Consider the following 17,223-nt stretch of genomic DNA (forward strand, 5'->3'; position numbering starts at 1 on the left):
TAAAGTAATGAAGACAGTATATTCTACTGAAGAACTTGATATACTTTCCTATCTTCATCTCAAAATGTATAAAGAAGTATTTGTTTAAGTTATTACATTAATAAAGAATTGAGTAATCAGAGACTCTGTATTTTTTCACCCTGATAAATTATAGCAAGAATATGTGATGATAATGCCATTTCTTTGGGGATGAGAGTACTGGAAAATTGTCATTCATTGCAGATGACTGTCATTCATCATTAAGGACAGTTGTGAAATGTAGGCATAAGGGATCTGGGAAATGGTCATGAAAGGTATCCATCATTGTCAAAGTTAACCAGAATACTCCATGGGCAATAGCTTGACTTGTATAACTTTGTCTTTGAAAGCAGGTTCAAAGGCAGTCAAACTTTCTTTTGTCAGAGTAGTCAAATGAATTTTCAAAACCCCTTAGAGCAAGCAGCTGGGATTATTGAGGAGATCACAGGATGCTGCTATTTGATTTGTAAAAGAATTTAGGCTAGAGAGATGCTTTCACAAAGCACAGATCTGAGCTCAAGCAGGGGTGTTGGCTATCCTTTAATGCTGCTGAGCTCTTGAGGTGTCAGGATTGTGCAGAAATCAAAATGTTGTCTAATGTCTCCTGGACAAGGAGGCTTAGCAGAGAGGTGTGTATGTCTCTTCTTAAATGAAACTGCAGAAAATCAGTATTTGATTTAGGCTGACCACCAATGCCAAAAACACACAAGAGACATTATTTCAGCAAAATATGACAGTATCTCACTGAAGTTAGAGCTGAGATAATTTCTAGTTATGTTTTACAGTGTCTTAGTGTACTGTGTCTTATTGGAATTGAGTTACATTTCTTCATAGCAGCCTCTATGATGCTGTGTTTTGGATTTGTGACTGAAACAGTATTGATAACATGCTAGTGTTTTGGCTATCACTGAGTAGTATTAGTGGTGCCAAGGCTCTCTTTTCCCATGTCCCTGCTATGAGTAAGCTGAGGATGGGAAAAAGGATGTGAGAGGACACAAGCTGGACAGAGGAGCTAAATTTGCCAGAGAGTTATTTAATGCTACAGAGTGCCATTCTTGACAACAAAAGCTTTTTTGAGGAGTTAGCTGTTGCTACCAGTGGCTGAGCATGCCTACTTGTGGGAGGTGGTGACTGTTTGCCTTTGCATTATCTGGGTTGGATTTTTTTTGGTTTTAGTTTGTTTCTTTTGGGTTTATTTTTCTTTCTTTTTCCTTTACTGCTGAAACTGCCTGTGTCCTGACCAACAATTTTTCTTGCTTGCTCTTTTCCTATTCTCTTCCCCATCCTGATGGAGGAGGGGGAGTATGGGTGAGCAACTGTTTGGTGCTTTGCTGCTGCTGAAGGTCAGCAATGAAAATAATGTAAAACAAACTCAGAATTATTTATGCATTTTTAAATGAAAATGTTATAGTTAATTAACAGTCCATTAATTAAATTAATTGTAACAGTTTTAACACTGGTAATTTTAAAGATGCAAAGCACGCTGTAATATATAGTAGTTTGTTTCCATTGTGAATGGTTTTCTCTAAATTTTTAGTTTTATTCCAGTGAAAAAACCTTGGGCTAAAATTAACTTTTTGTGAAAAGAGTTAGAATTTTTTTAAGTCAGGGATTACTGTGTGCAGACATAGTACATGGATATATTATAGTACAGTCATGCATTATTAATTTATACACAGTTGGAACATACAGTGATTATTGTGTTGTAGATGTATACAGAGCATGCAGAAAAATGGTTAGACTGAGCTTGCAATGACTGTTTGACAAGATCATTGAAGCCAAATAGCCTAGAGAAATGGAGAAACCAACTCTATGGAGGCCAATAAAATTACATAATCCACAGCAGGCAGTATATATACAGAAATAATCAGGAGAGCTAAGAGCAAGTCCAAAAGGTCAGTAGCTAACCATGGATAAATGACAAAAGAATCTGAACATATGCAAAAGCAGGTAATAGGCTAGTGAGCAGTCTCACTGGCTCATTCAGGGACCAATCTTGTTGAATTAAGATACTCAGATGTTTTGCTGAAGAGCCAAATTATTTAATTTTGTAGCATTTATTGTCTTAGAAATTTCTGGGACATACCAACTTTGGATCTAGTCCCATCTGGCAGTAAACTACAGTTGGAACCCTTGAGGTAAAATGAAACTATACTGTAGAAAATTCAAAATTGATTAGTTATATTTTTGCACAGAGTAACACGTAACATTTGAATTTTCTTGCCATATAATATTACAGAGACTTAGAATATTGCATTACGTTTTCAAAAGCCAAAGAATGGTTATTAATGGATGTATAATATGAACACATATAGTAACAGTAGTGCTATTAAGGCTTACATGCCTCTGGACATCTTGGATAAATTAGCCTCTGAAAGTGTGGGTGTGGAAGAAGGGTGATACATAACTACCTTTTAATGTTGCTTTACCCTTTCTCTGAAGCAGCTGGTGTTAGCCATTTTGAACCATATTGGGCCAAATGTGATGTTGCTCCTGTTGGAGGATTGATGAAATCAACAATATACAGTACTCATAAAGCTCAGCTAAAAGCTAATTTACTACGAAATTCTAGCTGACAAAAAAGCAGTTCTTAATAGTGAAATATCAAAATCAAGAGCTTTTGTAAATTTCAGCTGGGTTTCAACTCTGCCTTTTAATTATCTTCATGAATGATGCTGGAGTAAACATAACCTTGCTGATGAAAAAGAAAGACAACTGCTAAAAGGTGATAAGTGAGACCAGTCCTAAGGACTGACTTAGATCACTTGCAAAGCTGAATCCATTTTAAATAAAGGGTATTTTAATTAAGCCAAATGCTAGGCATGTCTGTGTGGTGGGGAGTAATATCCTGGAAAACACTGACTGAGTTATCTGCTGATCCTGGTTGAGAAGCATTTTAAGACAGCTGAGGTGATTTATATTTGATCTGAGTGTACAAAATGTTGCGAAGAGGTCATTTAGACTATCCATTCCAAATTGATGAGACTGATGCTACAATACTAGTACAATCTTTTTGTCCACACTTTTAAGTTTGAATGACTTTAGGAAGAAATTGAGAATTCAGAAAGTGAGCAGAGAAGAATTAATATTTGTAGGTTGGCAGTGAAGTCCTTATAAAGGCACCATCAGGGCTCCTTTTATGTAGTTTATCAAAAATAAGATAGAGATGTGGTTTGCTTAAAGATCCTATTTTTTTTTTAGTCCATGGAGAATGCATCTGTTAAAGTATAATTCTACCTTTTATTTAAGCAGAAGAGAGAAATTAAATAAAGGAAGAAAAAAAGTAAGCAAATAGCTGTAATCTAAAGACAGGCAAGTGTTAATTAGCAGTTGGACTTTATCTACCCAGGGAAGTGTGCTGCTTCTCCTGGTGCATTTTGCACAAGACTTGGATCTTTGCAGAAAATATGCTATAGTAAAGGGTGTTATTGATTTCTGCACATGAGCAGCAGAGTGGAATTTGATGTCTTTTGGTAAATGATCAAGTGGTTTCTTCTATTCTTAAACAGGATATTTTAATCAAATATGACTAATTGAGTTAACTGTAATTAAAAATGAAAAGGCTTGACAGTGATTTTTACAATATCCTTGAAGTTATATTTTAACATCCATTTTTAAATGGAGCTACCTTCTTTCAATTCCCTCTAAAATTTGCATAAAAGAACCTAGGAATTACTTCAGTACTCCATCTTGCAAAATGTAATTTGATTTATGAGATGAATATTGTAGACATGAAGCATCAGTGTCTGTTTATAACTTACTATTTCAGAGACATGAAGTTAGTTTAACCCTACCTGCCTTCCTCACACCTCATATTCCACATAAACTATTATTTCTCTCCCTCGCAATATGGAGTCTATGTGTTGGACAAAATTTTCACTTTGATAATCAACACAAAGTCATACATATGGTGTCAGAAAGCATTTGTTGCTAATAGCTAGTCTTAAGGTTTTATATGGAAAGTAAATTCTGATGGTTTCTTGCCTTGCTTGAGCTTACAAGTGGAGTATATATTTTATAGATCTTTTTGTGTATTTATATTTTTACAGATGAAGAAAGTGTGTGTGTATGTACACACATGCCTACAAGTATTTTGAAACAGTTTTGCTTTATTAATGCTGTTGCACTAGCAACACAGATATTTTAACTTCAATTATGTAAGTAGTGTAAATGACCAATGTTTAAAAGAAATGCTTATCAAGAGTAAGATGTTTACTTTTCATTCTGAAACAGAACATTGCTTAGGGAAGGGGCTTCATGAAATCTTCCTAACATCTTGCCCCATTTATTGAGTAAATACCCTAGATATGTAGAAGGTGTGCTGCTTATCTTAGTTGTGCTAGTAAGACTCTCTTTGAGGCTGATGCTTCTTCATGAAACTAGATTTTCACCTGTCCAGTTCCTTCTCAAAAGAATCTCCTTTGGTGAAGTTGTTGTCTCTGCTCTGTTGCTAAAACATTCCTTTTGTGCACCAAAAGCCCACAAAGGCTTCAGCAATATTCACACTTTTTTTTTTCTCAATACTAGCAACATTCAGCAGTACTACATGGTTTTTGTTTGTGTTTTTTTCATTTGTTTGTTTGTTTTCCTCAAAACTAAAAAAAAAACAAACCAAAACTGATTTAGGAGTTACAGGGACAACGTGTAAAGTAGCTTCAGTATGAAGGGCAGTATGTGGAGCACTTAGGATACCCTTTTTTGGCCAACTTTTCATATGGTAAACTTGTTACAGGATGATACAAGATGTTTATTATACTGTTGCTAGCCAATTCCTCATTTGAAATATAAGTGGGACTTCATTATAGTAGACCTGGTGTTGGACTTCTGTATAGGTGGAATTTTTTAGCCATGTAATTTTTTTCTATCTGTCTCTAAATCTCTTTTACAGTTTATTTAGGTTACCATATTCATTGGAGACATTAGAAAAAATGAAGCTGTTGTTTCTGCTAATCCAGATCCTTGAAGTTGTTTAATACTACTATTTATGAGATACCTGAATGCCTGAGGAATGAGATTCTTCATCAAACACATTTTTTCAATAGTTTGCTATAGCTTCAGGTCTGAATAAAACATGTCTCTTGCAGAACTTTCAGTTTTGAATTGTTTACCTGCACAAACTTTGATATGATTTTTGTATTAATAGAATAACTCCAGTAGAGATATGGTCTAAAATATTCCTGATAATGGGAGCTGCAGTATTTTAGACCAAGTCCTTTGTTTGTATTAAGATAATACTTGCAAAAATTCTGAAAGTTCAAGTGAGTAAGAATGTCCTTGCCCGTCATGGTGAAATCTGGGCCCTGCTGTTTCCTCTGTTTAATGTCTGAGTTTTCTCTGAGCAATTCCAAGAGTCTTCTTCCTGAGTGCTGTACACAGTGTTTTCAAAGGCCACTCGTGGCTAACTGAGCAGCTGCATGACAGAAGCCATCTGCAGTACAACAATGGACAGTTGTTGTTTAAAAGTTCCCTTTCTGGCAGTAACCAGTGGGAAGTGGTTAGAATATATAGTTGTTTCTTCTGTTGCTCTATTTAATCTGTCTAGTTGGAAATGCTAAGGTACTTAGCATTAAGTCTCACACATAATGTTATAGGAAGTGGTAGAGCAAAGTTCAGATTTTATTGCCATCCTGCCCTTTTACCAGTTTTTCACCAAACACAGTAAAACTACTGTGGGGTGCAGCCCTACGGTCTGCATCGGATTCAATCTTGAAATGTTGTAACTTGAGTCTATAGGTTGTATTCAATGGGTTAAATTCTAACGACCTTCTGAGTACTGATTTACAGTTCTAGAAAGAAGAAGAACCAACCTCAATAAGTGTGTGCTGATTGTCATAAAAGGGTATATTCTCGTGCACAAGATATATCTGATGGTTGTTTACCTCTGCATGCACAAATGTATTCTTTCTCTTGGCCAAGTCTGACATAGATATGACATATATTAAATGGATTGGGATATTTTTTGCAATTCTAACAGTCTGTGCTTCTCTTCTACTGTTGTACCTTCAAAGAGTACAAACAGAAGGTGAAACTAGGTTTCCATGTTGTAGCCACAGTCCATGCTCGTTTTTCAGCTCTTCTTAACTTGTCTCCTCCTCTACGTGGCAATTCATTGCAGGTGCATCACTGCAGGGGATATAGTACTGCAATAAAAGGGTATCTATTTGCAAAATTATCTCCTGGAAATTGAAATTAGCCTAGTTGTTAATGTTGCAAGTTGACCATGCAGAAACCAAAATCAGAGACTTAGGGGTTTCAAATCTGTAGTAATGTTTTTTTTCTTTTTGTTGTTTTTTTTTTTTTTGTTTTTGTTTTGTTGTTGTTTTTGTTTTTTGTTTTTGTTTTTAATTTTCAAATAGTCGCCTCCCAAAATGATGAAGTTGTCCTGGCCACCGTAGAGTCACACAAGTCTAATAAAAATACTTGATGTTTAATTCAAACTTTTCAAACTTCTTTTTCAGCATGCTTTAAGCTGACAAAAATGCCAACTAGGATGAAGAGATATAAATTATGGCAAAGTGGGAAAAAACCATAAAAATTGATCAAATGGGATTGTTTTAGGCATCACAAATGTAGAAACAGTTGAAACCCTCTATTTATGAATTATTGTAACAGTGCATTCAGTAGTGTGTCCTCCTTTTCCACCAGGCCCAGACTAGCTTAGGTGGCCATTCACCACATTAGCTTGGCTGTCAGTGTACCAACTGTATTTGGCTCTCCGCAGCATCTGTAGGGTGATGGATAGGAAGACAGCACCATTGTTTCCCATTTCTCTATGCTCATGTACTGTCTGTGTTCTTATGGCTGGAGAAGGTAAAGAAACAGAGTATTCTGCGCTAGAAAACTAATTCCCTTCATTAAAAGTAATGACAGTGCTTTTATAACCTGGAAGTGTTATATTCCCAAATAAATGTATGCTCAGTCAAGTTTCTGCTATGGCTACATCCCTGCCCATTTCCACACTAGTAAAGCAACAAGGGGTGTTTTGACACAAGCTCACACTTGAGCAGCAACAAAAAACAACACAAAGGTGTTGTTTTTTCCTAGGTTTTTCCTAGTGGCAGCTATTGTTTATTGTATGAGCCACGGTGCCTTGGAAACCCAATCTGAAGTCATGCCCTGTTGTTCCAGACACCCTACAGACTAATAGTAAGAATAAAAAACCCAGGTCCTTACCACCTCTGACAACTTGCAGTCTAATTTTAAGACTGAATGCAATGAGTAGATAAAAGAGAAAAATAGGTTTGAGAAGGCATGAGTATAAAGCAGGTCCACAGCAGAGGTCTCAGAACATTGTTTTTCTGACTATTTTATTTATTTGCTAAATTTATTTGCTAAACACCATTTGGACGTTCTTGCTTCCTCAAATTTACATTTAGAGTGTGGTTGTGATGCACATCTGTTTTAAAGTTTTTATCTACTACCCCACATGTGATACATGGTGTGGCACTTTTAGAAGATTTTCTGCTACTTAATATGAGTGATGATAAGGCTTAATTTTTTTTTTGGCATTGATATGAGATTGAATATTCTTGCATTAAATAGAGGGTTAAAACAGTCAGGAAATTCTGTAGGTATATATTAGTTGTGTATTAATTAAAGAGGCTGGCTTACCTTCTTTCTGTCTTGAATGGGCATTTCAGATACTTAAATTCATATTTCATAAGATAGAATTATAATATTGACTATAAGTAGTTGTGATTGTGAACATATAAAGGAAGGAAAAACTAGAATCTAATTTTTAGTTTTAATCTATTTTGTATAATTGTGAAGAAATATTTTCCTTGCATTCAGTGGTGCTCATCTCTTTATCTATTGTTCATACCTCTAATATGCTCTAACTTTGAGAAAATGCAAGTTCTTGAAATTAAAGGATGATATTCATAATGTAAATGAGGGTATGCTATGCCGGGAGACAAAATAAAGACCTTGACTTGTACTCTTTTTTACACTTAAAATGTGTTCTATTTTGTAGATCTTTGCAGCAGCATAGTGTGATGGTGGTTGGATGTTGAAAAAGTAGATTCAGGTAGGGATTCTGATCAAATTCACCTAGTAAACTCTACAAAAGTTGGAGAGTTTGGGGGACAGGTAGTAATTTGCTGCATTTAATGAGCTCTTGAGAATCTAGGTGATGTACTCTATTCAGGTTATTTTGAGAGCTATCTAGTTCTGTATCCTAATGTATTCTCTTCAATTGGGTTATTCAGTAGTCAAAAATTAGTCCTAATTTTAATTATTTCCAAGTCTGCTAGTTACCTATCCAAAAACTCTTCCATAGTAGGGTTAAGGTCCAAGATGAGTAGAGTATTTTAGATTGGTGCTTGAAGTGTTTGTATGGGTCATATTTCTTATGAAACTTCAAGCTGAAAATTCCTTGTTTTAACAATTCCTCCTCTCCCAACAAAATAATAAAAAAAGAGTGGATCTCATGTTTTGGTTAACAAATTTACAGAATCAGAATCACAGAATCACTTAGGTAGGAAAAGACCTCTGAGATCATGAAATCCAACCCATGACCTAACACCACCATATCAATTAGACCATGGCTCTGAGTGCCACATCCAGTCTTTTCTTAAACACCTCCAGGGCAGTCACTCCACAACCTCCTTGGGCAGCCCTATTCCAATGTTGCATCACACTTTTTGTGAAGAAATTCTTCCTAATGTCCAACCTAAACCTCCCCTAGTGCAGCTTAAGACTCCTCTTGTCCTGTCACTGGTTTCTTGGGAGAAGAGATTGACCCCAACCTGGTTACACCCCCCTTTAACAGAGTTGTAGAGAATTATAAGGTCCCCCCTGAGCCTCCTTTTCTGCAGGTTAAGCAACCCCAGATCCCTCAGACACTTTGCATAAGACTTGTGCTCCAGGCCCTTCATCAGATTCATTGTCCTTCTTTGGACATGTATTTTCCATTGCCACTTAATTATGTGCCTTATGTTATTTGTACAATGTGTTTACACCCTGTGACAAACCTGGATGAAAATCTTGGCTGCAGAGTGATGTCCAGGATCAAATGCTCTTGCTTAGATACACCTCTGTCACTGCTTCAATAACAATGCAGCAAATCAGAGTAAAGAAAATTATTTTATGGATGAAGGCTTTTTGCTCTCTAACACCTGGATGTTTTAACTTTTCATTTGCGCAAACTCACTTTACACTTCTGTCTTTCCTTTAACTAGTGAAAGTCAGATATATCTCCTCTCCATGTCAAGTGTGAGGGTACTGTAAAGCCTTTCTCCCTCTGAGATTTAAGTGCAATTGTATCCTACCAGTTCTTCCCCCCCTTACGCATTGCTGGGAATAGATAATTCCTACTCTGCTTAGGTCTGATTTTAGGATGTATTTCTTTTAAATACAATGACAAATTGGAAAGGACTTTGTTACATTCTTTCCCTAAGCTTTTTGTGTACAAATGAACTTTCGTTCATATCCCTTATTCAAGGATATAAAAACTAATAAAGAGATTAACGAGGCACCTATACAAGTTTGCTAGTAGTTTTTCTAGGGGCAGGTTTTTAGATTATGAGATTTGGGTATTGGAGTTTCTTCAGTGAGAGTATGCAGCACATTTTTCTGGTTATGCTGGTTCTTGATTTTTCAATAGGAATCAGATGTGTTGTTCAAACTGTCCTTTCACTGGTCTTCAGTGTGATAAAATATTAAGTGTGTCAGATCTTGAACAAGAATAATATCTTAGATAAAGGAAGGAAATTGTCTAATCAGTCAACTGTCTGGCTTGAGGAAAAGGGCTTGGGAGATCTGAGTTGTGAAGGGAGTTCTTTACAAGGTTGGGGAGCGACAGACACCAATTCCTTGGCTTTAAAACATGTTAATTCTACTGATGAACTCTTCAGGCCTATGCAGAATAGTATTTTGGGATCTGGCACTCAGAATGGAAAGCTAAATTTTTACTTTAAACCCTACATGTTTTGCCTTCAAAAATGTTACTTAATTGGATTAATCAATACGTATGGAGCAGGGAGAAACTCTTAGACAGGAAATTCTTAAGATGGAAACAATTTGAATCAATGTTTTAGAAGAAATATTCACAATGCCTAAAATTAAAAATAGCCTGAGGGGAGGAATAGGAGGATTTATATCTAAAAATGCCCCAAGGGAACTTCTCTTGTGAAATTCCCCCCCAAAATAAATATTTTTCTGATCAGCTTTGGATAGAGACAACTCATTACTCCATTGGGTATAAGCAAGAATCAGTCACTGTATGAAACACAGACTAGATGCATTCCCTTTGTACTTTACACCATCAAAGTGCCTTTTATTCACATTCCCCACATGAAAATTTGTCTTCAAAATCCTCCTGGAAACAAAATCAATACAATAATTTTTTTTTATAATGAGTAAAAAAATGTGCAAGAAGAGGAAGGACATTTTTACATCTTCTAATGAGAGGCTGTGCACAGATTGGTGGGCTAGCACTGCCTCTGGTGTGGGCTGAAATGCAGAGTGATGTCAGTTCACTTGCTCAGCTTAGAACTACTTGTTGGCAAAAAACTTCTGATAAACCAATAAATATGTGCAGCCTCCGAATGCAACCAGTTTCATGTGAGCTAGCTCACCTGTTTTGCCAAGATATTGTAGCTCCAAGTATTACCTTCCCAAAATCTGGACCTCCTCTAAATGACTTGCCTAAATGCCAAAGTTACAGAAGTAGAATTGAAAATGTATGCTCCTGGCTGTTAGTTTATCTATTGCATAGCCCATCTTTCCTTCTGCACTATGAAAAAACATTAGAATTACATTGTTTTCTAGAAGTGAAAAATACAGGAGAAAAGGATCATCTAATACCAAGTTAGAGACTTTTATATTAATTGTTTCTGCTCCTAATTCTAGAGTAGTCTGTAGGCAAGGATTTAGATAATTTTTGTTTCTGGATTTTAGGCCTTATTCTGTTTCCCTGTACCTCATATTAACCTATATATATTGGACAGTAGCATCAGTCTTGTCTATAATACAAAGGAGAGTCTGGATGAATTGGGAAGTACAAGTTAATTGTGAACATAATTGCACTTCTGGTGGATAATTGCAATTGTAAGTCAAGCAAGACAGTTTCTAACACTTGGGTCAGGTTTTTAATTCTGTGATCTAAATTATTAACGAGGATATTTTCATAAGCTTTCTGCATAAAAATTGACTTCATAACAGAGAGGTCAGCTGGTCTTGTCTTCTAGCCTTTATCATTTTCAGTGATAATCAGAAGCTGTTTTCCCATAAATGTACACTGTTTTCATGCATCCTGACATACATACCAGATGTAGGTGGTGAATTACTTAGAAGATTTACGAAGCAAAAATTAATACTGTAGGTTCTAGTTGAAAGAGTGATTTAATACCTTGGGAATCTTGAAAGCCTTATTGAGTCTATTATGGAAAGCCCAATGCAGGCTACTATTCACAGTGTGGCTGCCATCAGATGAAGTGGTACGATGCATAAAGAAAACAAGTTGACCAGTACAGGCATATATAATAATAACATATAAATCAGGAATGTTTCCACATCTGATAGGCAGCTGCATTGAACACATTATATCTTGAGACAAGCAGCAAGGTTGATTAGGAGTATAAAGATTTTTATAAGAGGAGAGTGAAAGGATGGGATTATTTATGCAGAAAATGGATTGAAAACTTCTATAACCTGTCTTCTAAAGAAAGATTTAAGAGCCCATCCAGTATCATCAAATGGAAAAAATTCAAAACAAGTATACAGGAATTTTGTTTTGTACCTGAGACACAAAGAAATGACAAAATTCAAGGTTGCAAAGATGGAAATTTAAGATAATTCAGAAAGGTATTTGGCACCCTTTCCAATTCGAATTTTAAACAATAAACATATGAGGTTTTAGAAAGGATAAATCACTTTAAAGTGCCTCAGTTAAATAGTCAAACATATACTTCCACTTATAATGGTTTATTACATCTTCTTGTGGTGTGTCTTGGCTCATTGGCATTATGAATATTGAGTAAGAGTCAGGATATTGCACAAAATAGACAATTATTTATATTCAGGGTGACAGTTTCCATTCCTTTGGCAATCTGAATTAAGTTGTTATAATTTATCTCTGCTCTGTTTGTCAAGAAAAAAAGAATGGTTGACAGCTCTGATTTCCCTTTCTGTCTCCAGAAAGTAGATGTCATTGTTGCCTTTTAGAGATTCAAAGGGTCAAATATATTGAAGACTCTTTCATTCACATATCATGTTAATGATGTCTGGGACTACAGAAAATATCAAATTCTGTGCTTATATTCTGGCATTTCGCTACTTAGATGAATGAGAGATGGAACACTTTACAATTTCAGAGATGTTGAGCTGGAAGCACTTACTGGGTGTGTTTTAGTCTAAAAACACTCTTACCTTGAAAATTTTTCTGCCTCTGACTGTCTCAATTTCTGTGTTGTACCAACTATTGGGAGTCTTAAAACTTATCTTATGATATTATCTTACCATGATAATATGAAGAACTTAATACATTCTTAAGAAGTTTCCTTCAAAAAAAAATTTTCTTAACAAGAGTGTCTCCTCCTCCTACTCCAATTTACAGAACAAAAAATTCCAAGCCTAAAATGTAACCCTTCTTGATCAGAGCACTTGAAAGTTGAATCAGAATCTGAATTCAGAAGGTACTTTTTCTCTCCGCAGGTTCAAAACCTTCAATTCCATTTGTGTTAACTGTCAAATTATCAAGCTATGGCTGATTAGAATGTCTTAAAGAGAGAATTTCTGCTCAATGGGATTTTCTGGGGAAAAAGGATATAAAATTCTGTTGCGAAGTTAAAGTAACAAATACTGGAGTTTCCCCCCTTGCCCTCCCCCCAAAATAACCCCCAAATTAATTAATTGTAGTCTGTTAAAATCAGAGAATATTAATGTTGAGAATGCAGGTCAAGCAGGTCAAGAGCAAGTTACTTAGTGCCATGTCCAGGCCAGTCTTGAGCTTTGATTGTTTTCTTCACAGTGAAATTTCTTTTTCTGATTTATGATATCAGAATTTTCCAAGTAGCAGCTGGTGCCTGTTGTAGCTTGTCCTTACCCTGAGCAGAGATTTTGCTCCCTTATATCACTATGGTTCTTAGATGCTGCCAGAGAGTTGCTCCTGCTGCCAGGAGTTTCTCCTTGTCCCCAGTGCCTTACAGAAAAATAATTCCAAACAGGGTGGATCCCCTCCAGGTGCAGGTATGCACACATGTCTGTGTTAACAGGTACTGTTAGCCAGTGTTTTGCTCATCTTTGACCCCAGGGGACATCCCAGCTAATCACCTGCTCCTCAGTTGGATCAGTATCCCTGTTCCCAGCCTACAGGGTCGTACCTGTCAGTCCAGCCAGTGCGCCTTGTCCTCCACAGCCCATACAACTGTGGGACATCATATCACAGGCTTTGTTAAATCAAAATAAACAGCACACTCTGCTCACTTCATTCACCAAACCAGTCCTGTATTCATGATGAGTCTCAAGTGACACAGCTCAAACGTATCAGGTATATTCCTGGTCATTACTTGTTTTTCATATCCTGGGAGTAATTTTCTGGAGAATTTGACATGTGACCTTCCCAGGCACTGAGGGTGATTAACCTGTATTTACCTGTAGTAATGAGTGCAGAATTTTAGCTGTTTGTTCGATGACCATGGTCAGAGGTTTGGCTTATTATCTGATTAATTTTTCTCCCTCTTTGCCTCACTTCTTGGCTAAAAATACTGTTAGAACAATGCAAAGGGTCTGGGATTAAAATTCTGTTAACTCAGAAAAAAAACTGTTCTAAGGACAATTAATTGGAGGTTACTGGAGAACTTCCATACACGTAACTGTTTAAACATGGAATGTGGAAATCCTGGTTAGAATCCTGTCAATAAGCAGAAGGGAAGGTAATAAAGAGGCAAACCAGAAGTGTTGATAAAATATAGCATGACTTTGATCACTGTAATAAACAGGCTATTCAGTCTTGCTACGGTACAAATACCCGTGGTGGTAAATCTGTCAGACGCTCTGCTTTGCTGTTATGAAGTAAGGAGGTTGAAGGACATTTAACTGGGGAAGGCCACAGGCAAGAGGGTTTGATAAGAGCCTGCACACACCTAGAAGGCATTAGGGGCTAAAATGGAGGAAGAGTGATTGGTGTGATTCACAAGTGTCTGACAGAGAATGATCAAATAAAATTAAGGGAGGGTCTATCGGGAAAATGATTGAATAAGCTGTGGACACGCTCCCATGTGAATCTGAAGGACAGCCCATGAGCTCTGAAAACTGAATTGACGAACAAATATGACAATTTTATCAGTCCCATATGAGCAGGGAAATGAAGGGAATGCTTTTATGAGAATCCATGTGCTGTGATGCTCTGAAGAGGATCCATTGAAATTTCTGTGGAAAAGTTGCCGTTGATTCCAGTCAAGGTAGATCAAGACATTAGTGTGAATACAGGCCATGTTTGTCAGAGAAATTTGTCCAGGGTCAAAGGTGACAATGCACAAGGAGTGGTCGAACCAGTGCAGGATCGCAGGGAGTACCTAGGGAAAATAGTGTTCAGTAAACCATTACCTGTGCATGGGAACCTATAGAGATGTGTTAACTGAATATCTGTTTTCCATCATAGGAAGAGTTAATTAGTTAATTGCTTATGCTTGGAAGTGATGTGGTATGGGGTTGCACTATTCCATTCAGGAGAGCATGCTAGGCTTGTGTAGTTTGATTTTATTAGAACTAAAACACTGTCACGTTCTACATTTGACAGCATAACGTGAAAGTTCAGTTTGGTTTTCCTTGTTTGTCAATGGGTTGTTTTCTTTGTCTCACTTAGGTATTTCACTTGCGGGAGCCTCGAGTGTGCGTGGAGCCCACCTTGTTCTCACACAGATTGTTGCCCTTGTGATGAAGAGGTTTCACCACACAAGGCGAGACTGGAGAGGAAGCCTGTCAAATGTTCTGCTGCCCGTCCTCTTTGTTGCACTGGCAATGGCTTTGTTTAGTGTGAAGCCGCTGGCTATCGATTATCCTTCTCTCCAGCTGACACCAAGACTTTATGGCAATGCAGAATCCTTCTTTAGGTAAAGGGCTCATCCATCATCATCAACATCCAGGGCTCTGGGACCCTTACCCTTGAGTTCTCTTATTGTAAAGACCTTCTTGTATTCTAGAAAGAATGATAGGTTACTTTTTACAATAGTTATGTGGTGGGTTTTTTAGATCTTTAGTACACTTGTCTAGATTATTATAAGTGAAAGATAAAATTAGAAAAGCTATGTGTGAAGGATTTTCTGGAGGAAAGAGCAAAGACTTTGGAGAAGATTGAACTCAAATCAATACCAGCCATGACCATTTATATGTAAATGAACAAGCGTATTTAAACAAGCCTTTGCATGCTTCATTTTAAAAAAAATTCTTAGGTCTGAAGTTATTTTCTTGAAACAATCCTTGGGTTTGAAAATACCACACAGTATTTACAAAGGCTGCTGTTCTTCTTACTCAACCTAATTTTTATATGTTCAGCTTCGAAACCAACTAGATTATTTGTTTATTTATTTATATTTAATGTGCAGTATCGATAGAATCAATCAATATAGAGTGCTAATCACATATATAGGTGCAAATATACAGATGAAGATAGCAAGATGCTGTTTGAATTTATAGATATGATATAAATTTATTTTATAAGCATAAAAACACTTTAGCAATGCCAATAGTTAGAAATGCATGACTATAAGGAGAAGGATGCCCATGGGTAGATGTTGAGATTTGTTTAGCCATAATTGTAATGAACTTTCTTTACATGTTCACATAGAGTATTTTGAAGTGAGATTATTGTGGTATGTTTCCTATGCATGGATTTTATAGTCCTTTAATTTCTTGGAAAATACATAGGACCTTGAGACTGAAGGCTAATAGAGCCAGCCATATTAACAAGTTTTATTTCTTTTCTTTTTTTATTTTTCTTTCCCCTTCACTCCTTATACGCCTATGGTCCTCTTGAACAGCACTGAAGATGATAACCTAGGAAAACTTTCTCAGGTTCTACTGGGATATTTCTCTGATTGGGACCACAGATGCATGCATTCACAACATGGGTAATTGTAACTAATGTAACTATTTCCTTAATTTAAATATCGAATATTTCATTTTTTTTTCTTTCTTTGTAATGGATTATCTTAGCCTTTTTTTGGCAGCATGGAGTTAGTGACAAATCATTACTGATAAAGGAGCTGGCATTGAGGTGAAGAACAAAGTAGGCTTTACTGTTAAAGGTCTGATCCATACATCTTAAAAGTCAGTGGCACTTTTCTGATTAATTTCAGGATGATTTTGATCAAGCCTGGTGTCCATATGAAGGATGAATAGACAGTAAAGAAAATATTTGTTAGGACGCATTCTAGATTTCCAAATTCAGGAATGAAGTGGTGACAATGCTTTAATAATTGCTGCAAATATGAGACATGAAGCTCATTTGACACCTATATAAATATTTTTAATAAACCAGCTTTGATAAAAGTGAGTAAAATTTGTATCACTCCTGACACAGCTGCTGCTGTGATCAAATGCTAAGAAGGTGTTAGCATGCCAGGTCTCATTACTCTCTGGATTTCTTCTCTTAAGTGACATATTCCTCTCATTTCCTAGTTATAATTTTTATTACATTTATTCCTATTAGAAAAAATAATTCATGCTGGCAGACAGAATCTATGTCACCTCAGGATTCATGCAGATGTGTGTCTGAACAAGAGGTATGTATTTACTTACATATGTAAAAAATGTATGTGTGTATATTGCTTCTAATTCCTTGGCTGCTGTTTTTGAAGGGCTGGTGAAAGTCATGAGGAAATAAATCCTCACAGGTCTGACTTTGTTATGATTGGAGGTTTACTTCTCTTTCACCTAATCAAATTGTACACAATTTTCTTGTTTATATATATATGAACATATATGTGCACTAGAAATGGCTATAGATTGATCTGAAATAACAGGATCAGAGACAGCTGAACTATTTTCAGCAAATGTAACTTACTTTAAATATGTTATAGGACTCTGATTAAGTAAAACCTCCATGTAAAACAAAGTTAAAACATAACACTTCCATAACATCTGGAAGACTACCTACTTTCAGAGGGAAGGGTGGGTGAACCTAGCTTGTAGAACCTACCAGGGAATTTACACATGAATGAGATTTAATTGTTAGAGTTTGCTTTGGTTTGGATCTTGGATTTC

General features: G+C 36.3%; 1 protein-coding gene across 1 annotated transcript in view; it reads left to right on the plus strand.

Annotated features, from left to right (window-relative positions):
- ABCA13 (ATP binding cassette subfamily A member 13) overlaps nt 1-17,223 on the plus strand; it is a 170,186-nt gene that overhangs the window by 84,835 nt on the left and 68,128 nt on the right. Inside the window, 3 exon segments of the mRNA XM_054515921.1 lie at nt 14,825-15,071; nt 15,999-16,088; nt 16,670-16,742. Coding sequence (XP_054371896.1) covers nt 14,825-15,071; nt 15,999-16,088; nt 16,670-16,742 — 410 coding nt within the window.

Source organism: Molothrus ater, chromosome 1 (genome assembly GCF_012460135.2).
Source record: "Molothrus ater isolate BHLD 08-10-18 breed brown headed cowbird chromosome 1, BPBGC_Mater_1.1, whole genome shotgun sequence".
Classification (NCBI taxonomy): domain Eukaryota; kingdom Metazoa; phylum Chordata; class Aves; order Passeriformes; family Icteridae; genus Molothrus; species Molothrus ater.